Below are 14,699 nucleotides of genomic sequence, written 5' to 3'. Positions count from 1 at the left end.
TGGTGGGTATCAGGGAGAACCTTTGAACATTTTAGGCTATTTTGAAGCGAACATTAAGTTTCTCACTAGACAAATCTTTGGAAAAGTTTATGTTTCCGAATCTGGCCCAGCTATACTAGGTTGGGTACACCAATATGACCTCTACATAATTGTTAATCCCAGAGCAAATCCCCAGGTCATGGTAGTGGAGGATATGGAGTTGCTTCCCTTATTATCTAATTTTAAGGAAGTTTTTGGAGAAAGTTTGGGTCGACTCAAGGGCTACTCTCATAAAATAATCCTTAAACCAGATTCTATTCCTGTCCAACACAAAGTGCGACGCATCCCTATTGTCATTAGAGACGAGGTCAAGTCTCTTCTGGATGAAATGTTAGCGTCAGGTATTATTGAGCCTGTAGAGGCGTCTCCTTGGGTTTCGCCTATTGTCGTCACCAAGAAATCCGACGGCAAGCTTCGGTTCTGTGTGGACCTCAGGTCGCTTAATCATTGTGTCATAGCCGACACATTTCCATTACCAAATATAGCTGAATTAGTTACCACATTGAATGGTGCCAAGTACTTCTCGAAGCTGGACTTGAGAAGTGCTTATCACCAAATTGATCTACACAAGGACTCCAAGAGTTTAACAGCATTCATCACTCCTTGGGGAACATATCAATTTACTAGACTCCCATTTGGGCTAAAATCAGCAGCGAGTGTTTTTCAACAATTAGTATCGAATCTTTTTGAAGGGGTATCTAAAGTTGTATATTTCCAGGACGACATATTGATTTATGGACTCACTGAAGATCAGCATAATTTTACTCTTAAAGTTGTTTTGGAGAAACTGTCCAATGCTGGTCTCACTCTGCGCAAAGACAAATGTTTGTTTGGAGTGAGTGAGGTGGATTATTTAGGGTACACTATCACATCTGTGGGCATTAAACCCAAAAGAGATTTGTGTGAAGCTATTCGCTCTGCACCTGCCCCTTGTGATAAAGACCAATTACGCTCTTTCATGGGTTTAATAGAATACTATTCAAAATTTGTGAAAAGTTTTTCTGACAAAACTGCATGCATAAGGTCTTTACTCAAACGTGGTGTTAGTTTCGTCTGGGGGATTGAACAACAGGATTGTTTTATAAAAATCAAAAACGAAATTTGTGATGCTGCTATGTTGTCTCCTTTTGATGTACACAACACCCGTTTTATATTTGATTTGTATTTAGTTTATTTCCCCTGATTTTAACTTGGCCAGATTCATGTCCACTTACCCGCACGATAAAAATTGAAGTTAACCACCGCGCTTTGCGGGTCCTTTTCCTTCCCTTTCACCGGCGGCCATCTTAGGGGAAGCATTCGGGAAGCACTGGACGCTCGGCGCCGCCATTGTGGTTGACGCGCTAGTGCCTCACTCCCAGGTATTTAGGGCGGCCATGCTGACGCGCAGCGTTCACGCGCTGCGTGAGCACGCCGGAGTCACGCCAGAGTCCAGCCCGTCTGCGCCCGTCTGCGCCCGTCCGCGCACGAACGGGCGCAGGGGCAGGGGGCTCTGGTCAGAGGCGTATTTTTTCTTCGGAGGAATTGTGTCTTTTAGATACAGGGGGACACTCTCTGGACCCTGTTACTATAACTGTATTAGACGCTTTGTCTATTTTAAATCCTTCTATAGCATTATTAGATACTCGGCCACATTCTTTAAAGCTAACCTGCTTAAATACACGATCTTTACATAAACACAGTCTGGAGATTTTTACCCTACTCCAAAATGAGGATATTGATGTGCTTACCCTCTCGGAGACATGGCTCGGGGATAGCTCACTACCAGACATCATAGCAGCGGTCCCGAGTGAGTATGATATTATTTGGCACAATCGTGCAGATAACGCCCGAGGAGGGGGAGTAGCGATTATATTTAAAAAATCTCTAACTGTAACCAAAATACTGGCAGAGACTGTGGATTTGGCTGATACACTCGCAGTAAAGATTGTGTTTGATAACCAGTGCTTAGTAATTTTCACAGTATATCGCCCACCAAACTCTAACCTAGGTTTTAATGATCTGTTTATGGCTTCTATATCGGATCTTTGTTCCCGATATAAAAATATAATAGTAACTGGAGATTTTAACTTTCATTGGGATAGAGAATTAAAGGAGCCAGCTGCACGCTTTTTGGAGAGCACTATGTCCTCCCTGGGTTTTCGACAGTTGGTGGATATCCCTACACATATTAAAGGACATATTCTTGATCTTATCTGGACGCTAGACCCCAAAGCAGTACTTTTGAGGGTTTTACCTTGCATTTGGTCAGATCATCACTTAATTTATTGTGAGGTACCTATCAACACAAAGTTGATGAAGCCGCCACCAAAAATGCAGAAGGTCCGCCAATGGAAGAAAGTTGATCTACAAACACTGTCTTCTACTCTATCGGAATTGGGCCTCTCTACCATCCCTAATACTGACTTAGATCAGGAGTATAGGTACATTACTGACAATCTGATCAGAGCAATTGACCAGATTGCACCAGAAAAGCAGCAAAGGGTAAAAGGAGCTGGAAAGGGAGCTCCATGGTTTACATCTGACCTAAGGGAACACAAAAAGAAACTTCGTAATTTAGAACGAAATTGGCGGAGGAAAAAAGATGAGGAAAGTCGAGAGCAGTATAAAATTTTGCTCAATATCTATAAGAAGCTCATTCTGGACACTAAAGCTAAATATTATGAAAATCGTATAAAGCAAGCTGGAAATGTCCAGAAGGAAACATTCAGAATTCTGACGGAATTGAGCAAAAAACCTGAAAATACGGACATAGCTTTTAGCTGCGACACCTTTCAAAGCTATTTTCTAGAGAAAGTAGAGACCATTCTACAGGACATCGGGAATGGTCATATGATTGAACCCATCAAGTTGCAGGCTGCTCAGACGCCGGCAGAAATTGGTATTTCAGACTTTCCCCTGATGGATGCAATGACCCTTGAGTTACTCATGAATAAAGTTAAATCTGGCTCCCCGGCGGACCCTTGCCCACCTAATGTGTTTCGCTTAGCACGGCATATTTTAGAAGATCGTATCCTCTCTCTCCTGAATAACTCATTAGTTACAGGTCGGTTACCAGTGAGCTTCAAAGAAGCTCGAGTGAAGCCGCTAATGAAGAAACCGGGAGCAAACCCTAATACTTTGAAAAACTATAGGCCAATTTCTCAACTCCCGTTCCTGTCAAAAATCCTTGAGCAACATGTGCTGAAGGCCCTGGCCTCGTTTCTGGAGTCACAACACTCTCTCCATGATCTACAGGCGGGCTTTCGTGCACATCACAGCACCGAGTTGGTGATGCTCTCGGTGCTGGACGAACTTAGAGGTATGGCTGACAGTAAGAAACCGAGCGCCCTGATACTTTTAGATCTATCGGCGGCGTTCGATACTGTCAGCCATACTCTGCTCCTGGATAGACTGGCGAATTGCGGGATTCGAGACATGGCCTATAGATGGTTAGAATCCTTTTTAGTAGGTAGAACGCAGAGGATTCAGTTGGGGGATAAGGTATCGGAGGTGGGGAACTTGAAGTGCGGGGTCCCTCAAGGTTCCGCTCTGTCCCCACTTCTTTTTAACTTATACCTGCAGCCTTTGATTAGCTCCCTGGCAAAGATGGGATGTCGCGTATTTAACTACGCTGATGACACCCAACTTTTACTGAGCATAGAGAATACAGCGCCGGCACAGACCTATGCGCAAGATGTTCTAAGATTTACAGTGAGCTGGATGACTAGGAACCTTTTGAAGATTAATCCCGAGAAAACAGAGGTTCTAGTTATATCATCCATATGTTCCCCATGGAGTGACCTGTATTGGCCCCAGGAACTAGGCCCAACTCCCATACCAGCGGATAAGGTGAAAAGTTTGGGTATTAAAATTGACAGCGAACTTTCAATGTGCAGCCAGATCTCCACTGTAGTAGGTACTTGCAATGGTCTAATTAGACAATTGCGTAAGTTAGTCCCTCTTTTATCCCAGTCTATGCTTCGTACCGTAGTCTCTGCCACAATAATCTCAAGGCTGGATTACGGCAATGCCCTTTACTTAGGCCTTTCAAAAACTCTGATCAGTAGACTGCAGGTGGTTTTAAACGATGCTGCACGCCTTGTTTTTAAACTTCCAAGACGATCTCATGCCTCTCCACTGTTGCAGAGCCTCCATTGGCTGCCCATTGGACAAAGGTCTGTCTTCAAAAGTCTGTGTATTGCCCATAAGGCAATTTATGGGCAAGCACCTTTGTACATAAAAGAACGGTTGGAGCTATATAACCCGGAACGGAGACTGAGGTCCTCAGATGCACAGCTGTTGGTATGTCCTCGGTTTAAGCTGGCCACAAAAGGTGGGAGATCTTTCTCTGTCCTGATTCCAAAAATCTGGAACAAATTACCTGAAACCCTCCGTAAAGAGGGTAATCTCCTCCGTTTCAGAAAAACTTTAAAAACCTTTTTGTTCAGGGATATGTTGTGCCTGGTCTAAACATGATGTTGTTCTTTTGTTTCTGACAATCGTGTAATTGTTGTCATTTCGGTCATAAGCGCCTTGAGACCTGCCGGTGAGTTGGCGCTATAGAAACCGGAATTAACAATAACAATAACAATAACAAATCAATACTTACGGTGGATGCCAGTGCACATGGTTTGGGTGCCATGTTATCTCAGATAAAAGGAACATCAGAAGTCACAGTGGCTTTTGCTTCCAGAACACTCACTGACACTGAGAAAAATTATGCTGTCATTGAAAGGGAAGCATTAGCTGCATCTTGGGCTGTAGAATATTTTCGCACATATCTGTGGGGCATGAAGTTCACATTAAGGTCAGATCACAAACCACTCATTAAGGTTCTCTCACCTGGTGGAGCGGGAAAAGGCTCTGCTCGTTTGATGAGGCTTGCAGCCAGATTACAAGAGTTTCAATACACGTTGGAATACATCCCCGGTTGGAGGAATGTCCAAGCAGACTGCCTTTCAAGATTGTCTTTAGATTGGCATTCTTCTAGTAGTATGGTAGAACCTGTAGAGTTAGAAGATGTTGCTGTGGCGTCTGTTGAAGATGCTGTTTTTGTGGGTGAAGGTGCTTTCTCCTCTAGTGATTGGTCTAGGGAAATGAGCTTGTACGTCACTCTTCAGGAAGTCATAAAATTGGTTAGATTAGGATCTAGACGTGAAAGCTCTGTTTCAGTTTCTGTCAGGCCCTATGTCAAAGTCTTAGATGAACTTTCTGTTGATGGAGGCATTCTTTTCAAAGGTGAAAAATTCATTCCACCCTTTGGTTTGAGAAATAAATTACTAGCGTTAGCACATGAAGGACATATGGGCCAAACCTTAACTCAGAGACGTATTAAAGATAGCTTTTGGTGGCCTGGCGTAGACTCTCAGGTAGTTAATTGGATTGAGAATTGCCCCCTATGCACAGAAGGTGAAACACGTCTGAAAACTGGACCTAAAGTTGTTCCTGATGTACATATTTCAAGTCCTAGCTTACCCTGGCACACAATCAGTCTTGACTTCATAGGCCCTATGGGTGAGTTGAGTGAGAATGACAGATTTGCCATTGTTGTTGTGGATATTTACACTAGGTGGTTAGTAGTACATTTTACAAATGACATCACTACTTCAAACACTATTAGATTTTTGGGAAATTTGTTCAAGGAGGAAGGTTTGCCTTCAGTAATAATCACTGATATTGGTCCACAGCTCACGTCCAGAGATATGCAGGATTACTTAAAGGAATGCGGAATTTCTCATCACCGTACGTCATTGTATAACCCTCAAGGCAATGCTGTCTGTGAGAGGGCAAATAAAGTTGTAAAGGGTATAATCCAGATGGCTTTCAGTGGTGGACACATAATCAGGAAAATGGTAAATGAAATGTTATGGGCATATCGTACCACTCCCTTGGCTGTTGGTGACTTGTCTCCATTTCAATTAATGAGAGGACGTGACCCAGGAGTGAAATTGTTTCCCTCTTGGATGAGGCAGGTTGTCACTTTGCAAGAAAAAATTCTTCCACAAAACTGTGTCAAAAGTCCTCCTTTCTCTGTAGGAGATTTTGTCAAAATTAAGGTGGGTAGGATGCAGAAGGGCTTATCCAAGTTCAAGGGGCCGTTTAAAGTAAAGAAGGTTCTCAATCACTGCGTTATACTTAACAATGGGGAGTGCTGGAACTTCAGGAGGGTTGCTCTCTATAAAAGAGAGAAAGCAATTACTTCCCAGGTTAACAATACTTCTACTCCTTACATCTCTGATATTCACACTGCAAATAGTGGTTATGTGCTAGCCAATGATAAACTCACTGACTCAAATATTCAGAATGGAGCAAGCGTGTCTGGAGGAGGTGATGCTCCTTGTTTACAGACCTTTGCTCCTGTTCAAGATAATACTATTCCGACACGTCCTTTTAGGTCTAGGAAACCCCCAACTTACTTACAGGATTTTGTGTGTTGATTGTAAAAAAAATTATTAAAAAGAGAAAGGGGGAAGATATGTAGTACATAGAAGTAAGTTACTGTAGTGTCTTAGCGTGGAAACGCTCTAGTGTTCCGGTGTGATGTAACACACTCTACACCCACCCACCACAGACGTCATGGTGTCACATGACGCTGCCAATAAAAGAGGCCGAGCGCACGTGCTCGGGACCTTTTCCTACCACTCATTCCTGGTGTCCGTGTCCCTTATTGCTGTGCCTAACATGCGGGCCCAGGGCCCATTACTTTCAACTTTACAATGGCGACGAGGTCGGTAAGGCAACCCATGCGTGCCACTACTGAGGAAAAGGGGGAGAGAGCTGCCCGCCTGAGGGCATCCCCTGCAGCAAGGTGCAGCGAGCTGAGAAGCCGGTGAGCACGTCGGAGCACAGCAGCCACCAAGAGGCTAACAGCAAGCCGACCGAAGCCACCCGCGTCAGCCGCCACCAACATGTGCCACCAGGAATGAGCGGACCGCCCAGAGCCCACCTGAGACGGCCGAGAAGCAGTGACCCCCCGGAGAGGTGTACCGGCCGGGCGGAGGCCGCGACAGTGCATCAGGCCCGTCGGCCGAAGGTGAGCCCAACGGGCGAAGTGACTTTAAATAAACTGTGCCAAATCATAAGCAGGACCAGCGGAGCCTACCCGCGGCCTGCCCGAGTCATCCCTTGCCCCCGCCGCGTGTGTAACGGAGGCGGCGGGGCCCAGAGTAAGCCACGGCGTGAAGGGAAGGCGGCAGGACCCGTAAGTTAACAAAAGTAACGAGGGGGAAGGAGCGGAGTAGCTAACCGCCTCCCGACCCCCCTCGCGACGGGTCCGGGCCAGCGGAGCCCACCCGCGACCGGTTGACGGCACCTCCACCGAAGGAAGACTCAGCAGCGCCAGCGGAGCCCACCCGCGGCCCGCCGGTAGCGCCCAGAGAAGGACAGTCACTGCAAAGCCAGCGGAGCCCACCCGCGGCCTGCGAGAAGCAAGGCAAGTCTCCGCTGCGCAGCGTGTGTGTGTAGAAGCTGCAGCAGCGGGAGACCGGCGAAAGTGGGGCCAGCGGACCAAGAACTTCCTTGAACACAGAGCCGGCGGGGCCCATCCGCGGCCTGCCTCGAGCGCCCCCCGCCCAGGGAGGAGTGAACGGAGCGACGCGCGTCCCCGCCGGAGCACAACACCTTCACCCCCGCCCGCGTGAGTACTGCCGAGGCGGCTGCGGACGGGGAGAGGAGGCAAGGGGAAGCAAGCGTCTGCAAGCGGACAGCGCCGCCAAGAGCAAGAGGCGCCCCCCCCCCCCCCTCCTCGTGTGCTCCGTGTGAGGAGCGGAGTGCACGGGAGCAGGGGAGAAGTAAGCGCCTGCACGAGGCCAGCGCCGCCGTCAGCATAAGAGCCCCCTCCTTGAGTGCTCTGTGAGGGGCAGAGTGCCGGCAAAGCGGTCAACACCGCCAGAAGTTTACTTAAGCCCCACCGGGACACTGAAACAAGAGGAACCGCCGGTGCACCCACAGCGACGGCCAAATTTGCCCCCAGCATCAAAGCTGCACAACACCAGAGGGACATAAACAGTGCTTTTGCAATGTCTGCCTGACTTTAGCACATTTATAATTCGATACATGTCTGGAACATTAAAAGCTAAGGAAATCTACTCACCCATTCTCAGCAGCAGCTCCAACCCCCTGTGCACTGAAGCAGTAGAGTGCACACCTGGGAAAGACAAGACAGGCTGCTCAAAAGATCCAGCAACACTGCCACCCAGTGGCCAAAAGCATTAGTGCACCAACATCCTCCAGCACTGAAACAAGCATTGTTCAACGCAAAGAAGTTAGCACCATCTAGAGGCAACAGACGGAGTAGCGCCCTCCTGCCCCCAAAAGAACTTAATAACAGGGAAGAGACTCACCAGGAAGGCAGTGTGAGGCCAGGTTCCCAGCGGCTGCTCCAGCACCAGCCCCCGGTGCACAGAGAGAGAGACAACAGTAGAGTACACAACACGAGGAAGACAAGAGCCACCAGGCAGGCACCCACCAAACCGGTGTCTACCGCCATCTGGTGGCCGGAGAAGGAAAGTGCACCTGCATCTATAAGAAACAAACAAGCATCGCACAACACCAGGCAATGCAGCAGCAACAAGGGGTAAAGGACTAAGCAAAGCCCACAAGGAGAATTGAATCTCATGCAGCAAGTAAGTGTGCAAACAAGCACGGAAAGAACCACACGCACCAGCAAGGAGTCGGCAGACGCCACTTCCAGAGTGACGTGGGAAGAGGCATCAATACCTCTCCAAGCATCTAAGCAAGGACAAAACGTCTGGAGAAAACGACTGCCAAGCACTGGAGGAATGATCAAGGAAAGACTGCCGCGATCAGAAGACGGAGAGAGCAGCGACTCCTAGTGGCCACAGGAGATCACCGCAGCATCAACTACTCCCGCCAACGGTCCGAAGCAGCAAGCACCTGACGCCAGCCAAAGCAGCAAGTACCCAACGGTCCAAAGCAGCAAAGTACTGGACGTCAGCCAAGCAGCAAGAAATCGACGCCAGCCAAAGCTGCAAATACCAACGACACGCAACAAGTGTCCGAGAGCCTTGACAAAGCTATGGGCGCAGATAACGCGCCACGTGGCAAGGCACAGCCCCCACGAGATGGAAGAAGGGCACAGGTAACGCCACAGTGCAGAACAGTTACCGGAGACGCCACTAAGCGTGGCGCACCCCAGAAGCCGATCAACAGAAAGATCGCGTACCAAGTATGACCCGCGACGGGTCCCCTCAAACAACACCAGAAAGTGCTATTGCACCAAGTCCGACAGGACGACCGAAGAAGCCTGCCAAAACATCAGCAGGAGTGGACCGCCAAACGGTCCAGGACGTTCAACCTAGTCAAGGTCTGTGAACACCATCCCACGAACGTCACCTACAAGAATTTAGAGAAGAGGGTTCGCGACACCAACTCAGGAAGCTGAGGAAGAGGGAGGAAGTGTTCCTGTCAGGGACAAAACCAGGAGTACACATGCAGCGGGCGCGCCCTGCATGTTGGAGCCAGGTCAAGAGAGAAGATGCAAGATTGGACCAAGTGATGTCGCGAAACAGAAAGGAAGAAGAGGAGAGATCCGAGTGGCACGTCTGCCACTGTGAAAAGAAAGGAAGAAGAGGAGAGAGCCGTGTGGCACGTCTGCCACTGTGAAAAGAAGGGAAGAAGAGGAGAGAGCTGTGTGGCACGTCTGCCACTGTGAAACAGAAAGGAAGAAGAGGAGAGAGCCGTGTGGCACGCCTGCCACTGTGAAACAGAAAGGAAGAAGAGGAGAGAGCTGTGTGGCATGTCTGCCACTGTGAAACAGAAAGGAAGAAGAGGAGAGAGCTGTGTGGCACGTCTGCCACTGTGAAACAGAAAGGAAGAAGAGGAGAGATCTGAGTGGCACGTCTGCCACCGTGACAAGAAAGGAAGAAGAAGAGAGATCTGAGTGGCACCGCTGCCACCGTGAAAAGAAAGGAAGAAAAGGAGAGACATGTGGCACCTCCGCCACTGCTAGAGAGGAAGGAAGCATATTCCACGTGGCCGTTGCCACAGTTAAAGAGCGGAAAGAAGTATATCCACGTGGCCATTGCCGCAGTTAAGAATGGAAGGAAGTATATCCACGTGGCCGTTGCCACAGTTAAGAATGGAAGGAAGTAAATCCACGTGGACGTTGCCACAGTTAAGAGTGAAGAAGAAGTCAGTGCAAAGTAGGTCCCCACAGTGAGTCCAAGGCCGAAACCGGTACGCAACCATCATTCCACGGCGAACTACAAGAACTCCAACCGCACCCGTTACCACGGAAGTCAACAACAGAAAGACTGTGAGGGAAAAAGGGGCTACCCAGTCGTCTACAGACTGTTTCCATCGAGCACCACCAAACTGTGCCAAAGCGGACTAAGGTTCCCCGAAACAGATTGAACTCCATCTGCCAATTCCAAGCAGCGGCGGACAGAAGAGCAGGGTGGAACTGAACACTTCACTGCATCCTGAGACATGTTACTTTCCCCAAATGTGAATTCTGAAGTTGGGTCTTTTCAATGATTAAAAAGGGGAGTGATGTAGTGTCTTAGCGTGGAAACGCTCTAGTGTTCCGGTGTGATGTAACACACTCTACACCCACCCACCACAGACGTCATGGTGTCACATGACGCTGCCAATAAAAGAGGCCGAGCGCACGTGCTCGGGACCTTTTCCTACCACTCATTCCTGGTGTCCGTGTCCCTTATTGCTGTGCCTAACATGCGGGCCCAGGGCCCATTACTTTCAACTTTACAGTTACCATTCTAGCTATTCATAGAATATTCAATGTTAATGTTCTGAGTTCTGTATTCTTTGTATGTGGATTCTTCAGGGTGGCAGTTGACTGTTGCTACCGCACTGGAAGGTCTGCTCTATCTTGACTGCTCATCTAGAATAAAGAATCTATTCATAATCTTCACATCTCCGCCTCATTTACTACAGAAAACATACTGCTTATCAACCCCCCCTGCGATAACAATACAGAAGGTACAACAGACATCTATCTCCAATTTCGTCGTCACTTGTAGGGGGTGTAGCACGGTAGTCGCAGAGTCCGACGGCACCACCTAGAGGTGTGCGGCAATAATTGTTTTAAAGAATAGCAGATCCTGTCTGGCACTCTGAAATACTCAACGTGAGAAATCTGCCGTTAGGAGGATACCTAACTGGACGAGGAACTCTGCGAGTGGGTGAGACGCTGATGACTGTAAGTGGGAGAGAGTTAACATGTTCGTGCACGACTGAAGAATACATTCTAATGGACGTCAACACATAGTCTGATGTCCTCCGTGAGAACAATCTTTGGTCAGGTCTAAACTCGCGCAGACTTGCCCTGTGAGGATCAATACTTTGAAGAGTCACTTTGCACATCCGTATATAAGTACGAAGCACAACACGAAAGTATTTTGGTTGAAGCACTCCAGTTACATCTGCTGTGTTTATTAGGTTTTGCCTGTCCCCGCCCTCTGCGTGTTAGATTTTACACCAATGAGAGGAGGCTAGTTTCTAGGCTACCTCCAATCAGAGAGCCGGTTACAAAATAGGAAGGAAGCGTGCACGCACGCACGTGTAGTCAGTGGCAGACGCGCAGTCACGTGACGGAAGCACCTTTGACAGGACGCTGCCTGTGATGGAGGCTGACGCTGCGGATAGGCTGTGGAGAGGAAGGGGCGGTGTCACAGATGAACATCATCAACAGGAGAGTAGCGACTCTGGCCCTCGTCCATCTGAGCGCGGGGGTTTCAGCACCTCTAAAATCACCTACCTCGGGAGCCCCACAGAGCCTCTCAAGATGAACTCTACGCAGGACACGAGAGGTGCGGAATAACTAGTGCCCCAGGTTCCCTCCCAGATGTTCGCCCTGTGGCCCAAACTTGGTGTGTTGTCATTGCAACCTCTGCTCCCACTAGAAACCTTTCTAGATGTGTACGTCCCGTATTCATTTATCTCGTGCGTTCCCCATAGCATCCCTGCTTTGTGTAAAACCAATCTTCATTTCAAGCTTCCTTTTTCCTCCGGCGCCCTAACGTTATGCAGCCTGATTCCACTGTATTCTTACTTTACCCCCTGTTTCTGGCTTCAACCCTTGCCTCTAAAGCCTACTACTTCGACTGCGCCTCCTGACTTTCCTGCCCCATTATATTTCCTATACTGGTATACCCCCCGTGTATTTTCAGTTATGTAATTCCATACCGCATCTATCAGCTGCATTTGTGCCCACAACATCTTTTGCCAATGTCTTCCGAAAGCATTCCTGCCACTTGTGCCCTCAATGCCGTTTCATTCCCCTCTTTGTATGGCCCCATTGCATTATTCTTATTTTGGTTCTCCCAAATGCGTTAGGCTCCATCATTGTGGATCTGGGAGAGTTAAGAAGAAGCCTGGGTGGGGCGTGAAGGTCCATGGAGGAAGCGGGCAAAATTCAAGATGCTTGGAGATGTATTTACATTCTGACAATACTGTTGAATATGGGCATGTCTATGAAGTGAAAGTAACATATCTTTTGTAATGGTGGTTCTAATGGGTACAACCTGTGGTCATGCCCTAGGTAAATCTTCTGACTTTAAGCTTCTTTTTGACGGGAGCTTGCATTCTCTTTTAGTTGTACTAGGATGTTGTAGCATACCTGGTTGATAATTTGTTGATGGATGGTGTGACAGTATAAGCTTCCCTCCTCACGGAACTCACAATTTTTCACAACCGGCTATTCAGAATGTTTTGTGGGGCCCTCGGGAAAGACTACTTGTGGTAACCAATTCTTTGTTCTCTCCTATGAAGGCTTCTGATCATTTTTAATGGTCTGAGAAATTAATTTTCCTTATGTTTTATTACATTTTACGTAATTTGTATGTGCATTTTTATGTGGACCTCATTGGAGACCCAAATCATTAATAAATATTGAATTTAATTGTTCTCTCCCAAAATATTTTTGAGCAATCATACACATCTTTAATTTTGATAGATATTCCAGTGGCACTCATCAAAACTTCAGAGTTTTAAAACAAGCTTTTACATAGGGTTAGTTGTCCTTGGGTACTGTTGGAAGCATGAATGAAAAATAGAGCTTTTTAAAACAGTGCGGGCAAGTAATAGTGATAAAAATAAAATGTTTTTATAGTTAAAGTGAGACTTGTGGAGAAAACCAGTGAACTTTGCATTTTAATGCATAGTAGGTCAGTAAGATTGCTTAAAATACATTAGAATTCAAATAGAATTTGACATTGCACTGAACCTTCTCTCTATTAATTATTTAAAGAAAAGGCACAGTTCATTTAGAGCACTTGGGGTAGTGAGTGACCACCACGTTGGTAGGGTAAGACGAAAAGGAACATAAGATAACAATTTTAAAATGCACTTAGAAATAGGGTGATTTTATAACATGTTGGTATCTATAGGATTGGAGATAAGTGCGGATTTATTGACCCACATGCTGAGTGATATATAATTACAGCATTCCCTGACATGTAATTGACTCTGACCCTGCCCTATTAGCTTTTCAGGTACACCACCTCTAATAAATCATTAGTAATAATTATCAATTAGTCTTTTAACATTTCTGTAGTGTTTTGTGCACCTCTTTTTCCGGGTTTGAAACATTTTCCATGTAGGCTGTTGGGTAGGACCCAATCTTACTGGATTGGATGGGTTTTAGTTCTGTGTCATCTAAAGTGTAGAGTTTTTATTTTGTTTTTTATTGCCCTGAGAGTGTGCTTCAAAGGTGTCAAAGCAGCAGGTACACAGGCTTGAAACATAAGGAGGTATCCAAACGTCAGTGTGTCATTCAGGGTAATCTGTGCTGCTTTTAGGAGAGCCCTAGTATTTGTTGCTGATCTGCTTGCCATTGGCTTTAACATTCCTTATGAGAACCAGTTCCAAGATTTGCCTGGCATGCCAAAATAAGTTGCCCCCTTAAGGGGAAATAGTTGGAATCGGTCCTGACGCAAAATTAGCTGAACCTCGAAGTAATTACTTTATGGAGTCTACCAAGTTGTGATACGAGCCCGACCACTGGAGGCCCTTTTGCACCAGCAGTAGACATCTTTGTAGATTTCACACAGGAGTGGTAGAAGTCCCAAGATCATGGATAACATTTAGGCCAGGATAATTACAATATATCATGGTGAAATCCAGCTTAGTGATGGGCACTCCACTATTGTATCTAGATAATGCTGGAAATAGGGAAAATACCTTGGGATCTTATACATTTGGGTTCAAGGTGAGGTGGCAGAAAAGAGGTGGAGTTGGGAGTTGCACGTCATGTCAGTAAGGACAAATGTAACAGTGTTTCTGTTCTGACTTAGTTGGTCATAATCAGGCTGCATTTTAAAACATCTTACTGGCTTAAGGCATCTGCTGCAGAGAGCTTTGCCTACCCTGCAATTTTGAAGTGATAAAAATAAAAAGATAACTCTAGTGGTTAATGCTCTTGCTGGAGATGTGTGTTTTGTCTGGTCACAGTTGTAACATAGATGGTTAATGTGCCTAGGGCGAAACACAACTTAATATACTGATTACAGATTTGTATTTTATGTAGATAGCTCATGTAGTTACTGCTTTTGTAACAGGTGCTCTTGTTGCGTACATTTCATAAGTAACCATCCTACTAATGTAGCACATTAAGCTATAAACGGGCACGAAGGAGCTACATGCAAACTGTAAGGCATTGGGTGAAAACTGAATTGTTGTTTTTACAATCTTTCAGA

General features: G+C 46.7%; 1 protein-coding gene across 2 annotated transcripts in view; it reads left to right on the top strand.

The window, feature by feature from the left end:
- The first annotated feature begins 11,586 nt into the window (after nt 1–11,586).
- FUNDC1 (FUN14 domain containing 1) overlaps nt 11,587–14,699 on the top strand; it is a 143,543-nt gene continuing 140,430 nt past the window's right edge. The window contains exon 1 of one of the 2 annotated variants that reach the window (XM_078658308.1): nt 11,587–11,813. In XM_078658308.1, the coding sequence (XP_078514434.1) occupies nt 11,627–11,813 (187 nt within the window). In that variant the 5' untranslated portion in view covers nt 11,587–11,626. Of the gene's footprint in view, nt 11,874–14,699 lie in introns of both variants that reach the window. The other variant, XM_078658309.1, reaches the window with a different exon arrangement.

This window comes from Lissotriton helveticus, chromosome 8 (genome assembly GCF_964261635.1).
Source record: "Lissotriton helveticus chromosome 8, aLisHel1.1, whole genome shotgun sequence".
Lineage (NCBI taxonomy): Eukaryota > Metazoa > Chordata > Amphibia > Caudata > Salamandridae > Lissotriton > Lissotriton helveticus.
This window is presented reverse-complemented; position numbering and strand designations above follow the sequence as displayed.